This window comes from Chelonoidis abingdonii, chromosome 3 (genome assembly GCF_003597395.2).
Source record: "Chelonoidis abingdonii isolate Lonesome George chromosome 3, CheloAbing_2.0, whole genome shotgun sequence".
Lineage (NCBI taxonomy): Eukaryota > Metazoa > Chordata > Testudines > Testudinidae > Chelonoidis > Chelonoidis abingdonii.
In genome coordinates, this window is record NC_133771.1 from 106,275,500 (window position 1) to 106,301,685 (window position 26,186).

The 26,186-nt window shown below is 39.0% G+C and overlaps 1 protein-coding gene across 10 annotated transcripts in view; it reads left to right on the forward strand.

Annotated features, from left to right (window-relative positions):
• Window positions 1-26,186, forward strand: part of EYA4 (EYA transcriptional coactivator and phosphatase 4) — a 244,302-nt gene that overhangs the window by 209,318 nt on the left and 8,798 nt on the right. For all 10 annotated transcript variants that reach the window (XM_032780517.2, XM_032780514.2, XM_032780521.2 and 7 more), the window contains 6 exons: window positions 1,910-2,046; window positions 3,732-3,815; window positions 13,698-13,787; window positions 21,606-21,664; window positions 21,770-21,930; window positions 24,263-24,377. In XM_032780517.2, the coding sequence (XP_032636408.1) occupies window positions 1,910-2,046; window positions 3,732-3,815; window positions 13,698-13,787; window positions 21,606-21,664; window positions 21,770-21,930; window positions 24,263-24,377 (646 nt within the window). The remainder of the gene's footprint in view (window positions 1-1,909; window positions 2,047-3,731; window positions 3,816-13,697; window positions 13,788-21,605; window positions 21,665-21,769; window positions 21,931-24,262; window positions 24,378-26,186) is intronic.

The following is a 26,186-nucleotide window of genomic DNA, read 5'->3' on the forward strand; positions in this document are numbered from 1 at the left end:
ATATTTTTGTTCTGTGTATGTACAACATTTAAAGTACAGTGAGGTCCATGATTTAGGCCTCCTAAGTGCTATGGTAATATTAATACTAATAATTAATAAAGAATTGATGCTGCCCACACTAAGTCACCCTTGATTTAGGCCTCCCAAAGCCAACTCTCTCTTTGTTTCAGTCATCCTAACTGAAAAGTGTTTCATACTGCCCCCACAGTATCTGGCTTGATAAGTTTATGGAAGGGATGGTATGTAGGGATAGCCTAATTTTGGCAATTAATTGATCTTTGACTATTAGCGGTAAATATGCCCAATGGCCTGTCATGGGACACTAGAGAGGGTGGGATCTGAGTTACTACAGAGATTTCTTTCCTGGGTGTCTGGCTGTTGAGTCTTACCCACATGCTCAGGGCTTAGCTGATCACCATATTTGGGCCCCTGGGGTTTTTTCGCCTTCCTCTGCAGCATGGGGCATGGGTCACTTGCTGGAGGATTCTCTGCACCTTGAAGTCTGTAAGCCACAAGTTGAGGACTTTAGTAGCTCAGACATAGGTCAGGGGTTTGTTACAGGAGTGGGTGGGTGAGATTCTGTGGCCTGCATTGTGCAGGAGGTCAGACTAGAAGATCATGATGGTCCCTTCTGACCTTAAAGTCTGAGTCTATTAGATAATAGCACTTACTGGACCAGCTTCTGTTGATGAAAGTGACAAGCTTTCGAGGTCCACAGACCTCTTCTTCAGGTCTGGGAAAGGTACTCAAAGTGTCACAGCTAAATACAAGGTGGAACAGATAATTATATCTGGGCATCATCCTTCAACATATTTTAAAGAACCATCTAGCACAGCAGCATAGAACCCAACAGTTTAGAAAAATTGAATGGCACCCTTGAATCAGTTCAATGAACACTTTGGAAGGTGTCAGGTATAGCTGTACTCCACTGCTATTGTGAAATAGCCGTGAAATCATTATTAAGGCAGATAAAGGGGGAAGATTCATGTCTTTTCACACTTAGGAAACTGGCTATATTAGCCAGTCCCTAGATACATCACCAGAAGTTTCTGGAGGTGCACTAGTAGTGATATGCTTGGAAGGAGGGAGGATTTCTGATTACTGGAAGATAGGGTGGAGCAGGTCTCAGACAATCCCTCCTAGGTAGCTCCATTCTCGTTCTCCATCCAACCTTCCCAATGTGACCTGCCTTATCCTGCTCACAGCTCTCGGTTGACCACTGCCCATGTTTGTGACCAGCAGCAGTAAGGTGGATTACAGTTGGGAAATCAGTCTGAGAAGACAGAGGGATGACCTGGCATAGTGCTGGTAGCAGTCGGAGGAGAATAGGGAGGTGGATGAGGAGATTAGGGTGTTAGTCTATCAGACAGGAGGAGATGGTTGGGGATTCTGATGTCTGCAGGAGAATTTAGGATGTCCTCCATATTTAGGGATAAGGATGGTGAGTCTCCTGCTGGTGCGGAGAAGAGTTGAAGTTGAGTCTTCATGGCAATAAAAGATGTTGAAATCTATCTAGCTGACTTCCTAACATAGGAAACGAGATATACACACCTTAAATTTAAAAAAAAAGCATGATATGACTATTAATATTGTGTTTCAGAAAGCTTACTTTGATGCCTCACTATTTTATATCTGTGTGAATATTAGTTCGTTTAAACCATCTCTCCATTTCTAAGGAGATTTATTGAAGTTTGTCTTTGGTAAAGTCAGAATGTATTTATGGCATCTGCAATTTCCTGTTATGTAAAACTGAAATTGAGAACTGCTCTTCTGCATTTTATGTTTATAGCATGTGTGTATCTTGTGTTTGGGTTGGCATATAATCTGTGTAGAGAGACATTTTTAAAGCTTTTATACCTTCTGTAAAAATTAAACACTGATTTTTTTCCATGGATTTTTGTATTTACAGGGGAGTTTGACACAGTACAGAGCCCCTCAACACCGATCAAAGATCTTGATGAGAGAACGTGTCGGAGTTCTGGGTCAAAGTCTCGGGGTAGAGGGCGGAAGAATAATCCATCACCTCCTCCGGACAGTGACTTGGAGGTATGCCCTCTGGTAACTGATGAATGGTAAACTGAAGGTAGATTCAGCAAATTAAAGCAGTGGAAACAGTTTAAAGCTTTAAAAATGTGGCATGAGCCATATGAATCATTAATTGAAAGTACTAGATTTCTAGTAGTTACTTTACATTTATACAATATGGGGCAGATACAGTGTATACATGAATACGCTGAAAGTAAGATAGTGTCAACGTGATACATACATGCATATTGTCTCTTCTAATTTAATGTGGAATAGATCCACAGAACAATTCAAGGTTTCTTTGTTCATATTTTTTCTGATTAACTTCTATTTTGTGTATTGTTTAATTTTCTTTTTTAAAATAAGAAAATTCAGATGTATTAATCCAATTATCTACATATTCAGTGTAAAAATATGCATTACAAAAAGGAATGCATAAATATGAGACAGCCGTAATTTGGCCCAAATCCTGCAAACACTTAAGGACTACTTTAACTGCACCCCTTTAAGTAGTGTCATTGACTTCAGTAATTATGCACCACTGTTTGAGAGATCAAGGCCATAGCAAAGAAACATATCTGCATAAGGTACAAGATGAAGTTTTAAAACACAAGTGTCTTAGCAGTGAAGTGATGATATTCTTGTTACCTTTGTGTTAGCAGTGTTCTGACATAAGAACAACACTCATTGTATGCTTAGTATATTCCAGCACTGGGATCCGAGAAATGTTCTGCACATTTGTGTGATGTGCCTCCTACCACTGTGATACTGGCACTCAATTCTAATATCATTGGACTGCTCCACCCCTGTTTATGTAGTACATATCTCCACATATATCACCAGAAGTCAACTTTGTTATCACTCGGCTATTCCAGCCCGTGCATCTCTACTGGAAGGACAGGGTTGACTATAGCATTTAGCATCCATCCCAGATCCCATAGCTTTTTGTACACAAGGTGAGGAATTTTATCCTGATTTTGGATGAAATGTCTGATTTTTTTGTAGTTTTCCACAAACTATTTTTTTAAATTAACCAGTTGTAATTTTTTACATTTATGATAAGATTTCTATTTTCCTTTCCTTAGTTTCATTTTCAGAAAAAAACAGCCTCTTAACAACACTAAGAAATTGCCCTTAAAAGCTAAAACAAAATAAAAAGTTAAAATAAGACATTTTGTTCAAAAATATTATTTAAATTCCTTATTCTGTGTGAATTACTGTGGCGTAATAGTACTTGTGGCATGTAGAACTAGCACCAAGAGTTGATATTATCTCTATTGGAGGAACACACTGAAATCAATGTGAGTTGCACATAAGAATCTGAGAGCAGAATTTATCCTTAAATTAATAGCGCTTGACAACAAAGTAATTGACCCAAAGTATACTGACATCTGTAGTATGTTAGAGAGACCAAGTGGATGAGATAATATATTTTATTGGACCAGTAAAATATTCTGTAGTATGTGATGTAATTGAAGCCTTGTAAAGGTTGTAGAGTAATTAAAAGATTGGAAAGTATTGAAAAGCTTAATGTCCTCCATGATTTTGTATAGATTATTTTAAGAGACACTGTCAATATTGATTTTCAGAACAAACCTGCCCACTTAAGGGCTTATTTAAAGCACCGGACATGACTGATTTGATTTTGGATCATAAATCTTATTTCCTGATTACATTAACGATTTTGTCTCCATTTCTGTTTTCAGCGTGTATTTGTTTGGGATTTGGATGAAACTATCATCGTTTTTCATTCACTGCTTACAGGATCCTATGCACAAAAATATGGCAAAGTATGTGACTCATTAATTCAACAGTAGATTCAGACTATCGATACACTTGGCATTTTTACAGTGCTTTTCATCTTCAGTGTGCCTTACAAAACTTAACTAACATTCATATGCCCTTGTGAGGGAGGGAGGTGAATAATATCAACTCCATCTTACAGACTGGTAAACTGAGGTACAGCAGTTGTGATTTTCCCAAATGGAGCAGCCAAGCAGGCAGATGAGGTGCCTACTAGGTAAGATGTGAGGTCCAGTACTGAGGTAGGTGCTATAGCTGTAAGGAGCAGGTTTCATTGAGTGAAAGGTGCTGAGGTTGCTGGTGCAGCTTTGAAAAGTTGTTGCAAATGGGTACTAGATTTGGTGGGAAAGGGCAAATAACTGGCAAATTTGGAAACAGGGTGAGGAATGGAAATGAGTCAACTGGACAATGAGAAAGGAAACAGAACTGATGAATTTGCAGGGAAGGGAAAATGTTAAGTCAGAGTAAATGGGTGGGAGACAGACCTGTTTAACCGTCAGCTTTAGGGTGGAGGTTCTGGGTTTATGGTGTACTCTCTGACACCGTAGTCTTCCTGGTGAGTCGCTGGTGTTCTTGGATGGCTGTTGGGTTGAGCAAAGCCACTGGCTGAAACACCCTCTTCTGTGAATCATTGTACACAACTGCTCCCCTCTCTGCCACTGAGAAATCCAAAGGTGGCTGGAAAAGAAGCCCAGAACAGGGAGCAATGAGCAGCCAGTAGTGAAAGGAGAGAGAGAGAGAAGCAACCCAGAAGTAGCAGCAACAGGAATTTCCTCACATACTGAGTAAGGAACACTTTATACAGATTTTCTTCAGGGTTTTTGCTGCACTGACATTGGCAGGGCTGATGGCAGAATGAATGCTGATGATTTGGCTCAGGGTGGCAGCTGAGCAGATAGATAAGTCCATGAATTGCAGGGTGGTGTGGTTATGTGAAATAGGTGTGGGGCTGTGTGAGAGAGGGAGAGAGAAAAAGCGACAGGTGTGAAGCATGTTTCTGTTAATGAAAAAAAAGGACGGAAGAGAGTTTGGTGTTAATGCACATGTGGAGGTGTTTGCAGGCGTGTGTGCATGGATATGTGTATTTGGAGACACAGGTAATTGTTTCTCCTGGTGTTTATGAGAAGGGTAGGCTAGTACATTTTTGTCTGTCATGGAAATTCATCAGCTCAGTTCTGGAATGCTAAAATTAGATTAGCTATTCGGCTCTGATATGAATAACACTTGTTTTAAACCTTCACAGTGCCAAATCAGTGCATGTCATACTGTTTTGCCACTTATATTACCGTACATCCTACATGCTCTTCTAATGCTATTTTTACAAAAAAATGTAATTCCATTCACTTTGACAAAATTACTCCTTTTTTATATCTCTGTAAATGAGAGAAGAATCAGACCAAACATGCAACTTACATCATTTATATCATCATTGAATGTGGAGTTGCTATGCTTGACCCAATGATTCAGTTACTTGTAATTTTAATCCAAGCGTGCTTGTGGCCTTTTGGATAGTATAACTATTCTGATGCAATATTTTTCCCCATCTCAGATATTAACAATTAAGAAAATATTTATCGTTATTGGTGCAAAATTTTTAAACTGAAATATGTTACAGAGTTATCAATACTTTCTGGATAACTTTGAAAACTATTCTAGTGACAACTGTGCAGAGATGTCTTCTTGGTTTCCTTCTCTTGGGCTTTTTCTTTTTCCCCCCCATATCTGTAGGGACATTTAGATGAAAACAGCATCACTGCTTTGTAAAAACTCATCTGCTCCTGCAATTTATTCCCCATCAAAAGCCAGAATATGTGGTAATGACTATTTACAGCAACCAGTTGTGATATCAGATAGAGATTATGAATTTATTTCCATGGGTCCGAAGTAACTCAAGTGAGAGTGAAATTAAGTGATTTATGCTACTGAGATTAGAATCAGGATCCAAGACTTCAAGTGACAATGAATCAAGACAGAGGATTTCTTAAATAAAAAAGATCATGTTTTCATACTGCTAGACATAGTAAAATAAAAATCATAGGGATACAGAGTCATTCCCAGAGTAAATTAAGAAATGGCAGATATTTTCTTTTCTAGAGTAATTATCTTCCTAATATTATGGTAAACATATTTAGGATGATGATGTATCATTGAGCCTCAAATATGTAGTAATTTCTTGTCTAATATTTTATATGTTACTATATATATTCTCTTTTTATATGGAGGAAGGATGGTTCACTGGTTAGGGCACTAGACTGAGGCTTGGGAGACTGTGTTTCAAGTCCTTGCCCAAATCACTTAGCCTCTCTGTGCCTCAGATCACCATCTGTAAAATGGAGATAATCATCCCTACCTTGAAGAGGTGTTGTAAGGGTGAATACATTAAAGATAATGTGGCACTTAGATATTATGGTAATAGAGACCATATAAGTACCTAAAATCTACTTATACTTCATTGTTTCAAAAAACATGTTGGGCATTGATCCTTTCTTGTGATTGTGCTGCTCCAGTGGCACAAAGATGGTTTAAGGCTAGTTTAACCAGATGGTGGTATAGAATTAAAGCAGTGAGTCCTACACCTTCCCCTGTGTTGTCTCCTAGTATTGGGAGCAGCACAGCTCTCAACCTGTGCCTTGATGTCTGGCTTTAAACTGTCAGAGTACTTTACCCTGTATCCCCTGATTCTCAATTTCTTTCTGTATATTGTGTTGTCTCGTATTGTTTAATAAAACAAATTTTCTCCCAGAAGAGAAAAGACAAGATAAAATGAGACAGAAGGACATGGATCTCTCAGTATATTTCTCAAAGTTTTCTAGTGGCTGATTAGCATGGTGCTGCTATAAATAGGGAGAGAGCATTTTATGGTGAACAGAATGGTCAAATTGCATTTTCAAGGTGTGAAATTCTGGGATTATACTGGCACTTAGATGGACTATTTTCCAAGGTTTCACCTTTGTTCTACTAGTCTAACATTTATACAGACACTCTGAATGTACAGATTGATATATATGCACATCCTCAACTATTCCCCATCTAAACACAGACCTGCCATCTCTTGTCCTTCTCTTCGCCCTATTTCTTACTGTGACCAGGAGGAAACAAAATATCTATCTTTTAGGCCTTACTGCTCTGCTGTCATCGTGGCTGTGAATGGAAATGCACAGAGTAGAGAGCCGACTTAGCCCAGTGTCACAGTCAGACTGGCAAACTGTTTGTAAGCAAGGCCAGTACAGAGCCATAGAGGGACCAGCAGATTAAAAATTCTTCTTTTAAATCTCATCCTCCTTCTCTGCAGGCAGTAGCCTAAGGGAGAAGAGAACAGTGATCCTGATTTCATTTTGGACTTCTATATGGGACTGCAAGCAGAAAAGCATAGAAGTCTAGAACTGGAAGGGGTCACCTAGCCCAGACCCCTGAACTGAGGCAGGACTAAGTAGTAACTAGACTGTCCCTGGCTGGTGTCATGGAGATATAGCAGTAGTAGTATTATTAACAAGCTGTGACAGATTGAATGAAGATTTTTTTTAACATTATGAGCAAGATTGTAAATGTCCCTTTAAATAAAATTGGGAGGGAGCCAATTGAAAGACTAGCTTGCAGGGTTCCCCTAAGTGAGGGAGGCTTTGCATGCTTGAGCTGGGTCAGTGCAGAGCTACAAGATATTAATTAAAAAGCCCAAAAGTCATAATTAAGTGATTTTGTCTGATTTTTTTTTTATTGGACTTTCCAGAGTTGTTTATTTTATGTCTTCTGAATATGTCTGTCTCTCAGCTTGTAAGGTAAGGTTACGTTGCTCATCTCATTTGTTGATGCTCTTCATGCACCATAAAATTAGTACACTTCTATTTTTAATTATTTACTGCAGTAGCAAATTATGATCATTGGTATCTGAGCTGTTCGGTTATGACCTGTGTGGCTGATGATGGGTTTTGCAGCTGAGCACCAGTTGGCACATATAGTTTTCTACAATGCTAAACTCTTAAATAAGGATTTGTTGATGTGACAGGACATGTGTTAGGAGACTGTCATCATCTGTTAAATTTTATGAGGTACATTCCTGTTCTCTTATTAACAATATGTATTCTTCTCTCTATTATGTCCCAGTGATTTCTCACTGTTTTGGAGCTGAATAAGCTGTGCTTAGTGTTAGCATTTCCAACGTGTTAAAATCATTTATTTCTTTAAGGTCAATCCAAAGGGCAAAGATGCTCCAAAAATACCATAAGTCAAAGTTCAGGCTGGTAAAAAAGAACGACTGCCTTTCATGGCACTGCAGAAGAAAAAGTCTTAGTTTTCCAAAGTTGAATGTGTGTTACAGAGAATTCAGGATGATGATTTAGACAGCCTTAAAAATAAGTGCAAAATATGCCAGGACAATTCAACAGACCAAACCTTAAAGTATATTTTAAGAGAAAAGTCAAAATTCTGCTCTATAGTGAAAATGTAGAGAACCTACCAACTTTTTTATCACGTAGATAATCACTGTTACAATTTGAGTCAGATGTAAGCTAGTGCCAAAATGTATTAGGCTTTTTTCGACAATTTTCTGATTTTTCTGATCCACCTACACCTTTTGTTTCCAGTTAATACCTCTTTTATAATTATCATTTTTTATTATTAGTGCACAGGGGGCTCAGGGACCCTACCAAATTCACAGTCCATTTTGGTCAATTTCAGTCTTGGGATTTTTTAAATAATCAGTCTCATGGTTTCAGATGTTTACATCTGAAGTTTTATGGTAACCATGGGGGTCCTGACCCAAAAGGGGTGATGAGATTGCACCCTTACTTTTTCACTGCTGCTGGTGGGTGGCGCTGCCTTCGGAGCTGGGTGGCCAGAGAGCAGTGGGATCACAGGGCACGGGGAGGTTGTTACTTGGGGTAGGAGGCAGGGCCAGCCTTACAGTTGAGTGACTGCCCAGGGCCCCATGGTCAGGTGGGTGCTGTGGTTCCCTCCCCTTCTCCTGCAAGCCCAAGGCGTCTTTAACACCAGAAAACTGGGCCCGGAGCCAGGGAAGGCAAAGCTGAGGATATCCCAGCTGAGGGCTCCTTCCACAGCTGGTGACCACTGCATTAGTCCCTGCTAAGCTGGAGAGGGACAGGCCTTCCTGCAGGGGCCACTCCCAGGGCCAGGTCAGACCCACCTCTGGCTGCAGGAAGCTCTGTGGCTGTGCTGCCTTCAGAGCTTCCTGCAGGCAGGGGAGGTTCTCAGAGGTGGGTCCCATCCCTCCCCAGCCCAGCTGGGACAAGCAGCTGGAGCCCGGCACATGGTAGGAGCCCCTCTCTCCTACAATAGCCAGATTTTATGGGGGCAATCAGATTTCACAGTCCGTGATGTGTTTTTCACAGCTGTGAATTTGGTTGGGTCCTAGTGTTAACTGGTTCAAATTTGGTCAGCCTTGTTTGTGATTGAAACATGGCAGCTGTTTTGATGGCATATGATAACAAGTTGGTGGTATCTTACAGGACAAATGCTCACACCATAAAAAATCACCACCAGAATTAACACTTCATGATCACCCTTTGATGACAGTCTCTGAAGAGAGCCCAAAAGTAGAGACTGGCCCATGAAGACCACGCTATCATCTTTCTCTAGTGATTGTCGCTCCAGTCAGAGTTGCGTCACATTAGCTGGGAGGTTTAAGGATACTTATTACTACCCATGCTAGACCATCTCCCAGCTGCCACCTCTCACCAGCACTAGTATACTTTAAAAAAATCATTCAGCTGCATTGATTGTTTCCTGTATTTCAGTCAGATGCCTCAGGACTTCTCATTTTGCTCTTATATTCTCTTGTTGTCAACCCCCTACTTTCATCCCAGGAATGACAGACAGGAACTCCCTGCAGAGTCCATCAACAGCGCACTCTCTTCCTCTTCTCCAGCCTCCATAACACCCTCCCAGAATGAGTCTCCCCAAAGAGAGACAGTTGGACTTGAACCTGAGGCTCCCACTGACACTCGAAGTGCCATTAGGCCAGCAACATTAACATTTAACTCTACTTGTGAGGCCAGGTTGTTCCAAGGGACAGTGCTATTCCTATTAAGTTTAGCCATACTGCCCTTTTATAGGTGTGTTCCCACACCATTGTTCATCAAGTTTTTTGTTGATTTATACATATCTAGAAAATAATATAAAAATAGCTTGTTTTCATTGTATTTGAATACAGTAAGAAAAAGGATTCTGTGAGCATTTCTTGCCAACACCTGCTTTTCCTGGTGGTATTGAACAGTACGCTGCCACAAATAAAACTAAGAAGTTAGGACTTTATCTGGGACCCTATCATGATTCTCTCCTCCTCAAAACGTAAATATTGGTTCTGCTGAGATATTTTTACTTAGTCTCCTAGGAGGCATTCCAGTGATGGCTCAATCTAGCACAGAAGTCCAGACACTCTGGCTCCAATTTATACCCTCTAACGTAACTAAAAGCATTGGTATTTTTGCTATAGAGAAGAGCTGTAGCTGATCCAGACTCCATTGAATACTAGTAATATCTGGCTACAGAGCATGCCTGTAAAGGCCAAAGGGCTGCTGCTATTGTTTTTTTAATTCAGCTATTATTTTTTTATATATGGAGTAACGCAGCATATATTAGCAAAAGTTCAGTCTGCCTCATTACATTTATTTTATAGCTGTGTTATGTATAACTACTGTGGGTGCCTCTTTGCTTCTTCCCTCCTTAAATTTCTTGCTTTCTTTTCCATATTTTTCTCTTGTCCTGTGTTAGTTTAAAAACCAGTCGGAGAACAAACACTTCAGTCTCCTGGTCATTCGATTACAGACCTAAATGTCGCTATATTACAACAACAAAAACTTGAAAAACAGACTCCAACAAGAGACTGCTGAATTGGAATTAATTTGCAAAACGTACACCAGTAAACTAGGTTTGAATAAAGATTGGGAGTGGATGGGTCATTACACAAAATAAAACTATTTCCCCATGTTTATTCCCCCCCCCCCCCCCGTTCCTTGTGGCTTGTCAGCTACTGCAAATGCACCATTTTGACTACAAAAAGTTTTTTTCTCTCCTGCTGGTAATAGCTCACCTTAACTGATCACTCTTGTTAGACTGTGTATGGTAACACCCATTGTTTCATGTTCTCGCTGTACATTATATATATATCTTCCTACTGTATTTTCCACTGAATGCATCCGATGGCTCTACGAAAGTCCACAAAAGCTTATGCTCAAATAAATTTGTTAGTCTCTAAGGTGCCACAAGTACTCCTGTTCTTCTTGTGAAAAGTGTTCACCTACAGATGATAGAATGTTTTTGTATGTTATTTTCCAGTGTGAGTTCATTTGAGAGCATAGTTATTTTCTGGTTTCACCCACATCGTTGCTATTGGGGCATTTAGGTCATTTGATGAGGTACACCACATGTTGTGACAGGCATGTATCTCATTTACATCTTTCAATTACTGTAAAATATAACTGGAATATTGTGTTAAAAACAACTATATTATGATGCAGTCATTTGTCGTCCAGTTCCACATAGAAAGGAGAAAACAAATGAAAAGGGCTAAGACCCCCATCTTGCAAGCAATGTTCCTAACTTTATAAGCATGAGTAGGCCCATTGACAGACTACATATGTGAGTAAAATTATGCATGGGCATAAACATCTGCAGGATTGGGGTCAATCAGCATACTGCAGAAATAAGAGTTATGAATTTCATATTTAGGGGGGGAAATTCTCTTAACATTCACTGAAAAGTGTTTCAAGTGGTTAGAGAAGAGAACAATGTTTGTCTCATACATCTAGCCAGTTTGTTCGTTTCTAAAACTACTAGTCTATTTCATGATGATGGTTAACATCCAGTGGTTTATTCCTTGAAGGCAGTATGGCCTAGTGAGGAAAACACGGATCTCTCAGCTCAGGTTTCTGTCCCCAGCTCTCCTACAAACATCCCATGTAACCTCTGGCAAATATATTCCTGCACTTTTATCCAAGTACTCTTGATGCCAAGTGGGCATTTTAGTGGAGAATTTAGGAAGAAGCCATTTTACAAGGTCCTGGAGTTTCCTTTTCTTTTAGAAAAATAGGTTGGACCAGTTCAGAAGTCAACAGGAAAATATTGAAGTTGAATAGTGAAGCTGACAGAGAATTGGGTCTCATTTCCAACTAATGACAATTTCTTAAACACTTCACTCTTCTTGCCCTTGAAATCTGCTTCTTGCCTGGGCCAGTGCCAAAATATGTCTTTCAAATTTTGCCGTTCTGTTTTAAGTGGGTCAGAGCAGGAACCAGTTTTTACTCTTTGTTTGCAAAGTGCCTACCGCAATGGTGGCCTGGTCCTGATTGGCAAAATCTTTGTTCATAACACAAATAAAGGATGATTTGTGGTTTAGAGTGATTCTGCTGACAGAGGGATACAAAATGTTGCATTATTTGTAAAGACAGCAATTTTAAGTCTTTTAATCTCAAAGTACTTAAAAGATTCAGAAAACTCTGTAGCTGTCAGCGAGTGAAATGTGGCTTTTTTCTCTTTTTTTTTTTTTTTTTTAATTACAAGAGGATCATATCAGGGTTATAATGGGAGTATGGTGGCAGCCTAAACTATGGAGAGTCTAACTCCTGTCTATAATAAACCCAAACAGCTGCAGACCTTGTCCAGCAGGAGGCCTTTACAACTTGAATTAAAAGAAGAACTCTGTTAGCTGAGAGTTACAGAAAGACCTTTATGTGTTTTCCCAGTACTGTGTGTCTCCCAATCAGTAGTGCCATGGAGTACATGAGATTGACTAAGGGGACCAGAAATCCACATTTGTTGGGAGCATGAATTACAAACATAGAGGGGGAGTTTGTAATTTGGTCAGGTGAGTGCCTGCAGTGAAAGGAGGATAGATAATGGGGTTGTGTGGGAGGAAGGACAGGTGTTCAGTTGGAGTAGTAGTTGTGAATTGGGCCAGGAAATGTTTTTGGAGTAGCAGAAGGTGTGGGAAGAAAACTAGTATTGGAAAAATGCATAGGTGGGATGGAAGCTATTTCTCTAAAGTGAAACTTGTTTGGGGAATGGGTGAAGATTCCAACTGTTGTTTGTTTCCTCATAAAGCGTAGATATTAGAAAAGACCTTTTAAGTCATCTCCCCCTTGCACCATATGCCATTATTCCATACAATACAGTATCTAGTGAGTTTTTTCTAGTCCAGTTCTACATGTCCTCACTGAAAAGGCTTCTGACACTTAGTTTAAGAGACTATTATGTGGCCAAATGTTGGGAAGATTTTTCTGATTCAAAATGAAGTACTATGGTGTAATGGATGGTGTAGCAGACTGAATGTCAGAGGATGTGTTGTCTGTTCCTGGGTATGTCACTGACTCACTGTGAATGTGGACAAGTCACTTAACTTCTCTGTGCCTTAGTTTCTCTGTCTGTAAACGGGGAATAAAGATATGACCACACCTGTATAAAATGCTTTTGGGTCCTTGGATGAAAAATGTAAACTATTTTTATTAAAATACATATTCCCTTTCCTAAATTCATCTTATGACTTCTAATGAGCAATTCTCCTCCTTGATACAGCTGTAAATTATTGAGTTAGACTTTAATATTTCACTTCTGCAAATATGTAAATAGTTATGTTTCTCCTCAGCCATAGGTTAGCCAATCTATCAATATTTAGCTTTTTTAGGCTATGTTTCATAAACTAATTCTTTCAGCACCCCAAGCGTTTTGCTGTTATTCTGTGAACTCCCTTCAACACATTAATCCCTAATCGAAACTTTATGGTAAAAAAGATTGTACCCAGAGAATTTTAGAGAAATCTCTGCAAAATGTTGGCATACAGCAACTTTTGAATAGCTGCTACCTGAATTAATTGTAATTAATTGTAATTAAATATCTAACCTCATTTTTCATTTTCTAAGGATCCACCAATGGCAGTGACCCTGGGCCTGCGAATGGAAGAAATGATTTTTAATCTTGCTGATACACATTTATTTTTTAATGACTTGGAGGTAAGAATCTACAGTCTGTAACATTAACTGTTTCATCCCAGAACATGACACTAAAGGTTTGCTACCTATCAGTATTTCTCACATGTAGCAATACGGACATTACTTTGGGGTTAGTCCTACTCACTGAACAGTCACAGGCAGTCATACTGCAATAATTTCTACAGCATCGGGGTACTTACATGAAGAGTGGGGACATCCTCAATATGTCACCTCTGTCACTTGCAACAGTTCTTTGTGCTGTAGTTGTTTGTGTTTAAGTCTGCAGATTTTGCTGTGTCTGCAATGTTATCCTGAGAAGGGACCCATTTGCCTCCCACCTCTTCTTTCTGAGCCCAAGTGGTCCTCTTTTGCCTGCAAAAGACTTTATCTGAACAGAAGAGTTTGAAGTCTTCTCCTTGAACTCCTCCTTTGTTGCCTGCCTCTTGTCTTTCCCATGTTCTCAGAGTAAAAAGAGCTACCTTTCCTTTTCAAGGGAAGAAGGAGAGTTCTTATTCTTCTCAAAGACTCTCATCAACCAGTTTTGTTAATAATAATAATGACAGACTTTTAGTCATGAATAGACAATTGGGACATAATCATCTTTTATGTGTCTAAAAAAATAGAAATTGAGAACAAACCCTAAAATGCCTCCAGATCTCCAATTTCAAAACCTTACCCTTAAAATAAGAAAACTTGGGTGCAAATTTTCTTTTCCCATTCTCAACTCTCTGAAGAGCATTGTGGGTTTAGGGTTGAAGACTCCAGACAAGAAAGGCACGTCAGTAAAATACACCACAGTTAGGCGTCGGGATTTTTAATTTTTATACTATGTTCATTTCATTATTAAAATATTCTATTTCCTTCCCCACAGCCAATACAACAGATAGACTTTGCTAAACTCTGTTCAGAGGCTTCTGGGTTCCCTTCAGATTTATTTTTGGTCTAAAAGAAAACTGGGAGTTTTCAGACTGTCCTTTACCATTTTTTGTATGTCATCTGCTTAGTCAGACAAGCTATTATCTGGATAATGAACCTCAGTTTCCTAATTCTCTCAAGGAGGTCCAAATCCTTATTCACCCATCCATTTCGAATTCTTCCACTTGTGAGTTGGCCTTCAACATGTTTAATTCATAGCCCTTAATCCTGCATGTATTCTCCCCACAAAACGTGTTCAACAGATAAAAGTATCTGCACCTGGAGGCAAGTGCCCATCTCAGGCTTTTCATCTGGTTGGTTCTCCACTTCCCAGTCTCTTTGTGCCATGCACAAACATGGTTCAGCGAATCATCACCTAGTCCAAGTGTTCTTCCTCATGGTCTGAAATCACAAGGAAGGGTCGATACTATTAGTCACATTATTACTCAAGTCATGCTCTCCTCCCTCTGATTATAGCTGGCAGACCACTGGGAATCACTGACCTGTTAGGGTCACCACAGATCCCCTACCAGAGTATCAACTATTTCATAAGCAGGGCCATCAGCAATACTGTTTAAGCATTATGCTCCACTCATGGAATCTAGTTCTGTTGTTATGAATTGTGACAACCTGCCTGTTTTTCTGAATAGGCAGACAAGTCTTTTCAGATCCACTTCTAATTTGGATCAAAGTACCTTCCCCAGCTAGACATTTTTACCACCCGTTGCAATCAAAATTGACAAGGTTTTGCTTCAGATTCTGGGAGAAAGGAACCTAATGGATGGAAGTATTTTCCTTCCATTGGCGGTGGGGGCTCTCCTAATAGGCACTTCCCTTTGTTCCACAGCCAATAGGGAAATCAAGAAGTACCAGGCTGATGTTGTCTTCATTGCCCTTCACAGACCTCATTGTCTCTGGTTCTTCCAAAGTCACAAAATAAATGTCCCAAGCTCAGATCATTCTCTTTACCTTCAACCTTTTTTCCCAAGACCTGTCCTTCACCTGAGCTTTACCGCCCTTCTCCAGCAGTATGAAATCTGAGAACAGAAACCCTGGCTGTCCCTCAGCTAGTGCGTGTTTTATTGCAGTCTAAGTAAGATATCACTTGACCATGCAAAAGCATTTGGTGAATATTCTCTTTCTGGTGCCCCACAGCTAGGGATAGATTCTAAATCAATTTTGCAAAGCATTGCTTAGTTTTCCTTGTAATGAACCTTTGCCCTGGTATGCTCAGATTTCAAATGGCAGCTGTAACGAATCCTAAATTCCTCATTAGCATGTGCCCAGGTTTCTTCAAGGTTGTGCTGATTTCAAGGCACCAGTAAGCTCCCTCTTCCAAAGTGGAACTTCTCCTTGATTCTGTATTGGCTTTATTGTTTTCTCTTTGAGCCATTTGCTGAAGCTTCACTTTGTTTTCTTCGTCACTATTAAAGTTATCTTCTTTGTAGCTATCATATCACTTTATAGGTTTAGCAAACAGGGCAATTTCCATGCAGGAGCACTAACTCCTGTTTTTTCCTGATATGCTTATTTTAACACCTTGCCCTAAAAGTTATTCTCAAGCTCCTTTTGGAGTTTGGCCTGAATCAAAACATTTTCCCATTTTAGATAGCTTGCTAAGTTTCTTTTGGGACGTAGATGAAGCTTTTTGTCCAAGAATCTAGCATTCCAATTAGATTAGTTTAAGCCAAATTTCTTGAATGTCTGTATGCAATTAAGTATTTGTTAGCCTCAACACTATTGCAAAACCAACTGTTTGTATTACAAAGTGAGGTCAAAAAAAGTTTCCAAGACCTCTCTTTTGAAATATATCAGAAGGCCAAGAGGATTCTCCACCTTTCCTGAAGTCACAACTCCGGAAAGTCAGTAGCCACCTCAGAGTTAGTAAGGGTCTGGACAACATACACAAAAATCTGCAGGATGGCCTCTTGGGAATCCCTTTACCTATGGAGGGAATCTCTCACCTCTCTAAGATTTTTAATAGTGCTCCTTGATTAGGTAATTTAGATCTTCATGATGATTGGCCAATCTGCTGTTCCTCCTTTCTAAAAGCTCTACTGAGTTTTGTTTTATTTTTTATTCTCTCCCCACTCTTTCTTTTCCCCTTCCCTCAGGAGTACAGTTGTGGTTGGATACATTGGGTTAAGCAGGATGTTCTAAAATCAGTCACTCTTGGTTTAGCCCAGTCTCCTTTAGTCATTCCTTCCACAAGCTCTGCTGTCCAACATGCTTTGTGTCTTAGTTTTTATGCCCTGGGCAGCATTGGCCAAGAAGAGTACATCTGTCTCGGATGGGGAGACATTCTCAGATACAACTGGGTCCTGAGTTGTTGATGGTCTTAAACATCAAGACCAAGGCCTTCAATTGGCATTGGAGATAGTGAAATGAGAGGCAGGGGAGGGGCAGAGCACAAGTTCTCACATCAGCTGAGGAGCTGAGCCCCCATGTTATGCATGAGCTGGAGCCTCTTTATTCCTGTCATCTTCATCCCCAAATATAGCGCATGACGGTAATACAGTCTGGAGGTGACCAATGTGTGAATTACGTGCCCATCTACTTGCAATGCTACCTTTAGTCACAAGGTTCTCCAAGATGTTCTCTTCATAACCCTTTTTATCCTTTTCCCTCTCGTTTGATTCAGCCACTACTTGCCAACTGCTAGTAATAACATCCACCTGGATATTACCACCTGCAAAATCTGCTCCCTATTTGTCGGCTTGTAATTTCCAGAAGTTCCCGTGCGTTGAGGTATTCCTCTGGAACCTGGTAACCAATGCTCTAGTCAGTAATGCTTCTGCTATTATTTGAGGCTGGGTTTTACTTTTCTCCAGCAGTTTCATTCTTGGAGTATAAATTTTAGATAGCTCAAAAAGTATCATTTGGGACCATAGTTGGTGGCCTTGCCTTATATACAGTGGCTGCATGCCCTAGAAAATTCTTGCAGCAGAGCCATTTTAGACTGCTTAGAGGGTGGGGCCAGCCCAGTAGTAATGTCTGGATTAGTGGCAATTACATTCATTAGAAGATTGTTGTACAGGTAAGGAATAAAATTATATATTGTCCTACACAAATATTAAGTCTAAGGATGACCGAGAAATTTTTGGTAGAAAGTACTTCATTTCTAATGCTTTCCCCAGCACCAGCACCACAAACATATGCACAAAAATCAGTGTCTACACATAGTAGTAGTAGTAGTAATTGGGACTTGGACCTGTCTGTGTGCAGCAGTAAAATAGTCTATTGCTATTTATTGTAGTTTTATCATAAGTTGTGGGAAAACCAAATTCATACAGTTTAAAGGAATATTCATATGTAATATTGGTTTAGAGAGCAAGGAGGGTAATGAGATATGAAAAACCTATAAATTTACTTCTTTCTCATGTTGAAATGAAAAAAAAATCAACCTATGCTATTTTTTCTTTCATATAAAAGAGGGGAAAAGTTCAGGTAACAGTTTAAATAAGCCTCAGAATTTGGCAGGCAATTCAGTCCAGTTTTAATACTGAGGCATGTACATGAAATGGGTGGTTCTGTACATCCTGAAAATGTGTAGTGCTGAATATCTGTAGTATAATAGCATTTTTGTTTTCAGTGCAGTGAGTCACTGTTTTTACTGGATAATGAAATTACTATCCATTCCAAGAGGATAATTTTTATAGACAATTTGTAGGCTCCGCACTTTCAGTAAAATTTTCAAGTTCTAAAAATTCCTACAGGTAATTAACTGCATCAGGGTGTTATTTAAATAAATATTACTGCAGACAAAAGTCAGTTATTGTACCTGGACTAATTCTGTACCCACACAGTAATAGAAAATATATTTTATCTTTCTTAGTTTTGAACTTGCACAGCCAGTGCCCACTGTGACTTGAGTGTAGCCAGTTCTGTAGCTGTTATGAAAGGTATTTTACCTTAAAATTCAAATTAACAGAGACTTTTTTCGCCCCCCATTTCTATCCCATCTTTCCTATAAACAAGTTACAATCTCCTAATGTTGTGCAACAAGCTCATTTTTTCCACTGGGAAAAGGAGGGGACTGACTAAAATCTGTACAAAATTTTGAACTTGGCTTTATGATGAACTTGAACATTTTTGGTATGAAAGTTTATCCAAATTTTACAAATACATTGATCTAGCGTGACTTTTTAAAAATCAAGAAGAATGGAGTACTTCAGTAGAATAGAAAGAGCACATGAGTCAGTTCTAAGGTCTCCCTTATGAGTATTCAGTAATGCACCAAAGAAAGAAGAAAGTAATAATGCTCCCATAGCTCTGAAACAATTGGTTAAGAGGGTGAGCCATAGACTCAGTGAGCAGGGGGAACTGGAAAACCACATGTATTTAGATCCTATGGAAACTGAAAAACCCTCCTGCAGAGACCAGCAGCAAGGAAGTCAGGAAACTGCATGCTCTTGAACCCTCTTTCTTTCCTCCCTGTAAATTGATGGATTTGGATCTGGCTTTCAAGATGTAAGACAAAAATTCAAAGTAGAAGAAAAAGGTTGAGCCTTTGCCACCCACTCATACTCAATTTTGCTGATAATTTCATTAAATACATCTCTGGAATTTTAGATGTTGGTTGTGTGCCAATTATTGGGTCCATTCCAAACAAAACTATTTTCTAGTACTAAAATGTACTCTAACTCCAGTACTCATTATAAAATAGCTGAACAGTTTAACAAAATCTGAACAGCAATACACACACTTTTTTATTCATGCATGCTTTGTATATCCTTCATTTCCTCACCATACACAAACTCACAGGGTCAGATACCTTTACACCTTTGACTAATATGTTACTCTGTGAGCAATCACACAGAAGTCAGTGGAGTTGCTCTGGAGTATGATGACTGCTTAACATGAGTAAAGATATCAGAATCTATCCCAATGTAATATGCAGTGTGATTTTAGTTTGCCCAAGATCAACTGTGTGGTATTTCCATCACTGGCACTTCTCCATAGGCACAAAGAATAGTGAGGGCGAGAGAGCAAGAAAACTGGTCCTTTATTTGTATCTGGCAAATTTGTCTCTCTCCCTCCCTCCCCCCAACCCCCATTTTCATAGAAAAACTTTGTTTAAGGCTCTGAATTCCAATAGTGTTTTGCTAGTTCCTGTCAGAACCAGGAAGTCCGGAGGTCCACACAAAAATAAACTGAAAGTTGTGCGTTATCTGAACTTTTTAAAATGCCAAAAAAATTCTGTTTAGAGTGGGTTGTTTTTTTATTTTACCAGCATCAGTTTGTGAAAACCTACTACTATTTTTCCCAGTGTCTATATTTATATTCTATAATATTCTGCACCCTGTGATAATCCCATCCCATTTAGAGAGAGAAAATACATTTTATTAGTCCCAAGGAGAGAACAGCCCTTGAACTCATAGAGCTCTTACACTCCTATGGCAATTGCATGATTGGGTTAAGCCAAACATGTAGAATTTGGCTGCATTGGGTAGATTACAGAATGATAAATGAAAAATATGACTATTAAATGATGTCAGCATTAATTTTGTCCACAAATTGGTTTTAAAATCTAATCTGACTTTAACACGCTTACTTCGCGTGGGAAAAAAAATCATTAACTGTTGATATTAAGGCAATAGAGTGTTGGACAAAAAATTCTTATGAAAATTCCAAAAGTAACATCTCTAATTAGATGTCCTGCCTTCCCGTTTAAATTCTAAATTTTCAGTATGTATATTCTGAAATTTCTCCTTTCTTCAGATTTTAAATTTTCTTAGCGGTTGTACTAGACTGAGCATTGAGACTTCTAAAATGTGCACATCTTGACTGATGATTTTGTTTGACGATGACTGAGAGAGCTCGTCATTTAAGGGTATGCACTTCTGTAAGTGGAAAGCTCAGCCTAAGTGATTACATTAACATGTGAGTTAAAGCAGCAGAGTGGGTGAATCAGTTTTCAAAACTCTCTCTCAACCTTTTTTTAAAAATTAGAAAAAAGTTGACTGTTTTTCAATGTAATCTTTTAATCCAAATGTTCACAATTGTGATTATTTTCACTTGTGACAGCATCACTTAAATACATGCAGGTAAAATCTCCAAACTAGTGAATCCATACATGTCCTTCAGATGATATAGTATAACTGTGGTACAGAAAACAAATGTAAAACTATCCATGTAGGACTTGTGTACACGTACACCGAAAGTATTTTCTTGTGATCCAACATTCACCTCTTTCTCTGTAACAACTGTGAACAATGGAAAAACCTTAATAAAAAAAAACAACAGTGCCCGAATAAAGAAAAAGTTCTTTTTAAACTATACATTTTCTCTGTATGTTCCATACTTCCTGTTTTTTTCTGGGACTGGACGTAGTCAAATACTACACGACAGGCTGTTTCTGTGGTTTTTTTCAGCCCAGCTGAAACCAGGAAATAGTGGAGTCCTCAAGAGCTTGATTTTTGTGAGGTTTCCAAACCAAAGAGGTTTGGGTAAGTTCAGATAAGACCTGGCTAAGCATCCAGACTTTTGGAGGCTTAACAGAAATAACAGCATGAGGTTCGTCCATTACTAGTTTTTATTTAGAATGGAGAACAGTGGTCTGAACTGATTTTGAAACACTGGGTTAACACACATCTTACCAACCCATCAGAAAGAGACAAGGAAAGGGTTTTTTAAAAAGAATTGCTGACTAGAATCACATTGAAGTAACAAGTACTTTATAACTTTCTTTGGTGACTCCATTTTAACTCTTAATTTGAATAGTGTCGGAGGAGTTGAAATTTCTTTTGTTTTGAAAGAAAAGGTTGTCATGATAATGAGAGTGTAGACACTGCCATCTTCTGGCACAATCGATGCTACACAGAGGTTGTTTTCTTAATGCCTGTACTAAAGACATATTGGGAAGTATTAACACATACATGAACCTTTAAAACAAGTTAGCTTTTTAATTTAAATTTTTAATAGGAATGTGATCAAGTTCATATAGATGATGTTTCTTCTGATGACAATGGGCAAGACCTAAGGTAAGATACACTCTTTTTCAAAATTTTATTTTTTGCAAAGATTAAAAAAGTTCATTTTACAGGAATAAATTGTATTTATTTTTAATATATTTTGGGTGTTTGCAGTACCTACAGTTTTGCAACTGATGGCTTCCATGCAGCTGCAAGTAGTGCAAACCTTTGTCTGCCAACAGGTGTAAGAGGAGGGGTTGACTGGATGAGGAAGCTGGCTTTCCGTTACAGAAGAGTAAAAGAATTATATAATACTTACAAGAACAACATAGGAGGTAAGGTTAGGATAAGTTAAAATATTATCAACTTACATTGGAAGAAGTTACTGTATGGTTATGGTAATTAAGTAATGCTACCTTACAATACCCTTGGAAACTCCACAGTGGAATTAGTGCTATTAAAATATAATATAAGTGACCAGTCCAGAGTTGTGAAAGATACCCTGCCATTAAGACTGACTGCTAGAATTTTGCTTCTAGCGGACGAAGGGGGAGACCCTGGAGGATTGTGGCAGCAGCACACTTAGAGTGAAATTCTGGCCCAGTTGATGTCTATGGCAAAATTCCAGTTGAGTTCAGTGGAGCCAGAATTTCATCCTTCAGATACAGTTACACAATTCCCACTGATTTACTGACTGTTCCAACTACTTACAATGTTTTTTTTAGGAGAGAGTTCAGGTGTCCTGCTTCTTCCCCTCTGGTGCCTTCATGCTGAGTCTGACTGGCCTATTCCCCCATCCTGCTCTTTTGGTGGGCTGGGTGGTAGCCACACTCTCTTCTAAACCCTATTGGAGATGTCCACTGGCAGCAAGCTAGGCCAGTCCACTGCATGCTGCAGCTTTAAAGCTAGAAAAGCTCTTATAATCCTGCTGCTGTGCCCTTTCATAAACTCTGTAGCAGACACCCCCCCACCCCAAGTTAACAGTCTTAGTAGGAAATCTCTGATCTCGCACAAGATGGCGGCTTCGCTACTATCATTTACACTCTTGGACATCCAAGTGCCAGTAATAGCAGCAGTGTTGAAAAAGTTTTTGAGCTCTACTGCTACAAAAGAAGGCTGAATAAACCCAGAAGATTCCTCCTGTAAGATTTAGAGGACTAGCCAGTCCAACTCTGAAGAGCCAAGAGGGATACAGATCAATCATTCACCCCAAGAAGACATGGTCTTCTCTCCCTTACTCTGTTCCAGACACGATTAAGTGGGAGAGCCCAGGCCTGTGTGATGCAGAAGGTCCCAATGAAGCTCTTGACTATTGTAACAAGACTGACTTCATTTGAGGCTCATTTAAAGAGGAACCTAAACTCAAAACTCACCTGTGAACAAAAATATATAGGTTTGGCACTGCTTTAGAACCAAGTCCCACTGTCAGAAATGGGAATCATGAGTTAGGATGATGTGGACAGTGAGTTTTAGTCACTATAGTAAAGATTTCACTGAGAATTGGGCTGACTTATATCTTCGCATTTTTATTAGTGAAGAGTATTTACGTACAGGAAAATGAAGCAGTAAGAGCATTGTAGGTGGTGATTGTTGCATGTCTTAAGACCAAGCTGCTTAAAATACCTGAGAAGTTAATGCTGTCCAGAGTGTCATATTACCATTATGAAATGGAATTTTTATACACTAAAAATATAGGAAACAAAGTGACCTACAAATTTACTGGACATTCATACAAAAGGTCCTAATGTGTCAAGAATTCTAAAAGTGCTGTATTCCATTAAAAAAAAAAAGTTTGGGTCACTGAGCCACTGTGCAAGAACCTAAAGTGAACAGGATGGTTGTAATAGAAGGTATCAGTATGAGGGTGGAGTCCATATACCTACTATATTCTGTATGTATTTTTCTTTTCCCACCACAAACATCATTTATGCTTTATTGATTATTTAATGTATTCCACCGTTTGTGGCCAATTCACACATGCATCCTGCTCCCTCCAACTTTTGTAACATGATTTTTTCCTCACATTGTGGTTTTGTTGACAAGGAAAAAGAAGACTTGACCTGGCTAAGTTATGATCAGATTTTTAAAAGCGTTCTGCCCGTCACATCTAAGGGGTTTACAAAGAGGTTGGAGGGAGGCTTTTATAGTTTGTGAGACATGATTAAAGGAAAGATGGCATAAAATCTACAAATATTTCAAGGCTCCAACAGCTTCAGATACCAAGGTTGGATATAAATGATTTAGGGTCCATAACTAGAAGTAATAAGATAACTGGGGCTGCATTTCAGTAGGATGTATAATATTAGTCTTGCAACAGTAGTCTAATTGCTTTGGGGAATGCACTAGAAAATGTACCATAGGGAAGAAACACACACACACAAACAACTGGGTATCTAAGCTGGTTATTAATGAGAGCTCAGATGTTTTTCAAACAAAATTATTTAAGTCCTAGAATCTTAAACATCCACATTACAATAGTGTGGAGAAGTAAAACTCCAGTCCAGTCATCACTGAAGTCAATGGGAGTTTATCCATTGACATCAGTGGATGTATTTTACCAGGCCTTAAAAGCAGAATTCAAAATAGAATAAATTACTGCAAAATCTGCATGTTCCAGCTAAAGCACAGTTTAATTTGTTTGTTTTTCCTTACTCATTTATATATAAGGTCTCCTTGGCCCTGCTAAAAGAGATGCGTGGCTGCAGTTAAGAGCAGAGATTGAAGCTCTGACCGACTCCTGGTTGACGAATGCACTTAAATCATTATCAATTATTAGCACTAGGTATGTACTTGCGTATATTGTAAGAACATTAATATTAATTTATTTTATATTAAAAATACAAGTACCACAGCAGAATAGCCTTCATAAGTAACCCTATAGTAACAAACTAGGGAATCTGTGAAGTGGAGGGATGAAACTGCAAAGTTAACAGATTTCAGTTCTTTAAAATGTACATTAAAGAGACACTTACAGTTAATGTAAGCCTAAAATGGACTTCACCTTTAAATTATGTCCTCTAAATTCAAAATCACTCTATCTTGTGTTTCTGCATAATGTCTGCCTGTAGAGGTATCTGAGCACTGCACTACATTAGAGCCCAGAACTCAAAGGTCTCTGTCCATTCCCGCAGACATAATAATTATGACTCTGGGGGTATGTCTACACTGCAGTGTGAGCCCAGGGTTCAGACTCATGCTCATAACTAAACCCCCTTCCACCAACACATAAATTGCTCTGACCCACGGTCTTAGGGCACCATAGTGGTAGAAGGTCCAAGCCTGCATCAAACTATGACCGAGGGTTCAAGCCCTATTGCTTGCAGTAGTAGACACAGCTACTAGACTCATGCTCTGGTAGTCTGCCCATAGTGTCCTACAGGCTGACTTTCTTTGTTCTGTAGACAGTCAAGTTTTCACACACTACACAATGAACAAAAGACTAAAGCAGCCACATTTTGGGAGGGCTCTAGGAAGTCTGGTATATGGGTGGTTGTACTCAGGCTGCATAATGCAGTGTAGACACTGGAGCCACAGATGGAGACTGAAGGTTCAACAGTTCCTAATCTGGGGTTACAAATGAGTGTAGACACTCAAGCTCTAGGTTAACAAATCCAGGATCTGCTAATGCACATGCTATTAACCCTGGGCTTACATTGAAATATAAACATACCCGGAGTGGATGTGCTGGTTTTTTTAGAGCAACTATCTGTTTAACCAAAGTAATTAAAACCCAGCATTCCCACGCCTAAGAAATAAAAATAACCTTATTGCTGGTTCTTCAACAATAATATTCACAGAGCAGTACCTGTTCCCTCTGAGCTAATCAGTGCTGTAAGTGCAAAAACGTAGTCACGAACAACATGAAGCCACATTGTCTTCTATTTCAAGAGTAACATGAGAGATGAATCGGTGTTAAAGGAAAAGAACAAAAAATGAACAACTATTTTAAACATCTACATGTTTTGTAATAAACAGCAGCTAAACTGGAAATCTATTTTAGCAGTATCTAATGAAAGATAAAAATAAAGTATAAATAATTTATGCATGTGTGTTTGACACCATACTTCTTATTTCTAAAAATATTATTCACACTGTGCAAAAGATTGCATTGTCATTTAAGCAATAATGAATGTTGGAAAATTGTTTCCGATTACATAAAGACCAGTCAGATGTTTAAATAATTGTCAAGTATTTCATGAGTACTGTACATTTATCAATCCTCACAATATCTTTGAGGTAGATGTGTATTAACTCCATTTTACTGAGGCAGAAGCTAAGACATAATGAGATTACTTCACTTGCCAAAGGTCACATGTTAACGCTGTAGAAGAGCCAGGATTAGAACCCACAAGTTCCTCATCCTAACCCCATGTTAACATCAGTAGGCTGCACTAGTGTTCAAGCCCTTCCTTCTCTGACCTTGTAATAGAGTTAATTCTATTTCTGATTGTATAGTTGCTGCCATCTGAACTCCTCAAAGTCAGACTGAAGTGCCATAAAAACCTAATCAGTGATGAAACTGGGAAGTTTTTACTCTCCCCTCCCCTTGAAAAGATTGCTCTTTCCACCCTTGAAATACTAGGAAGGTGAT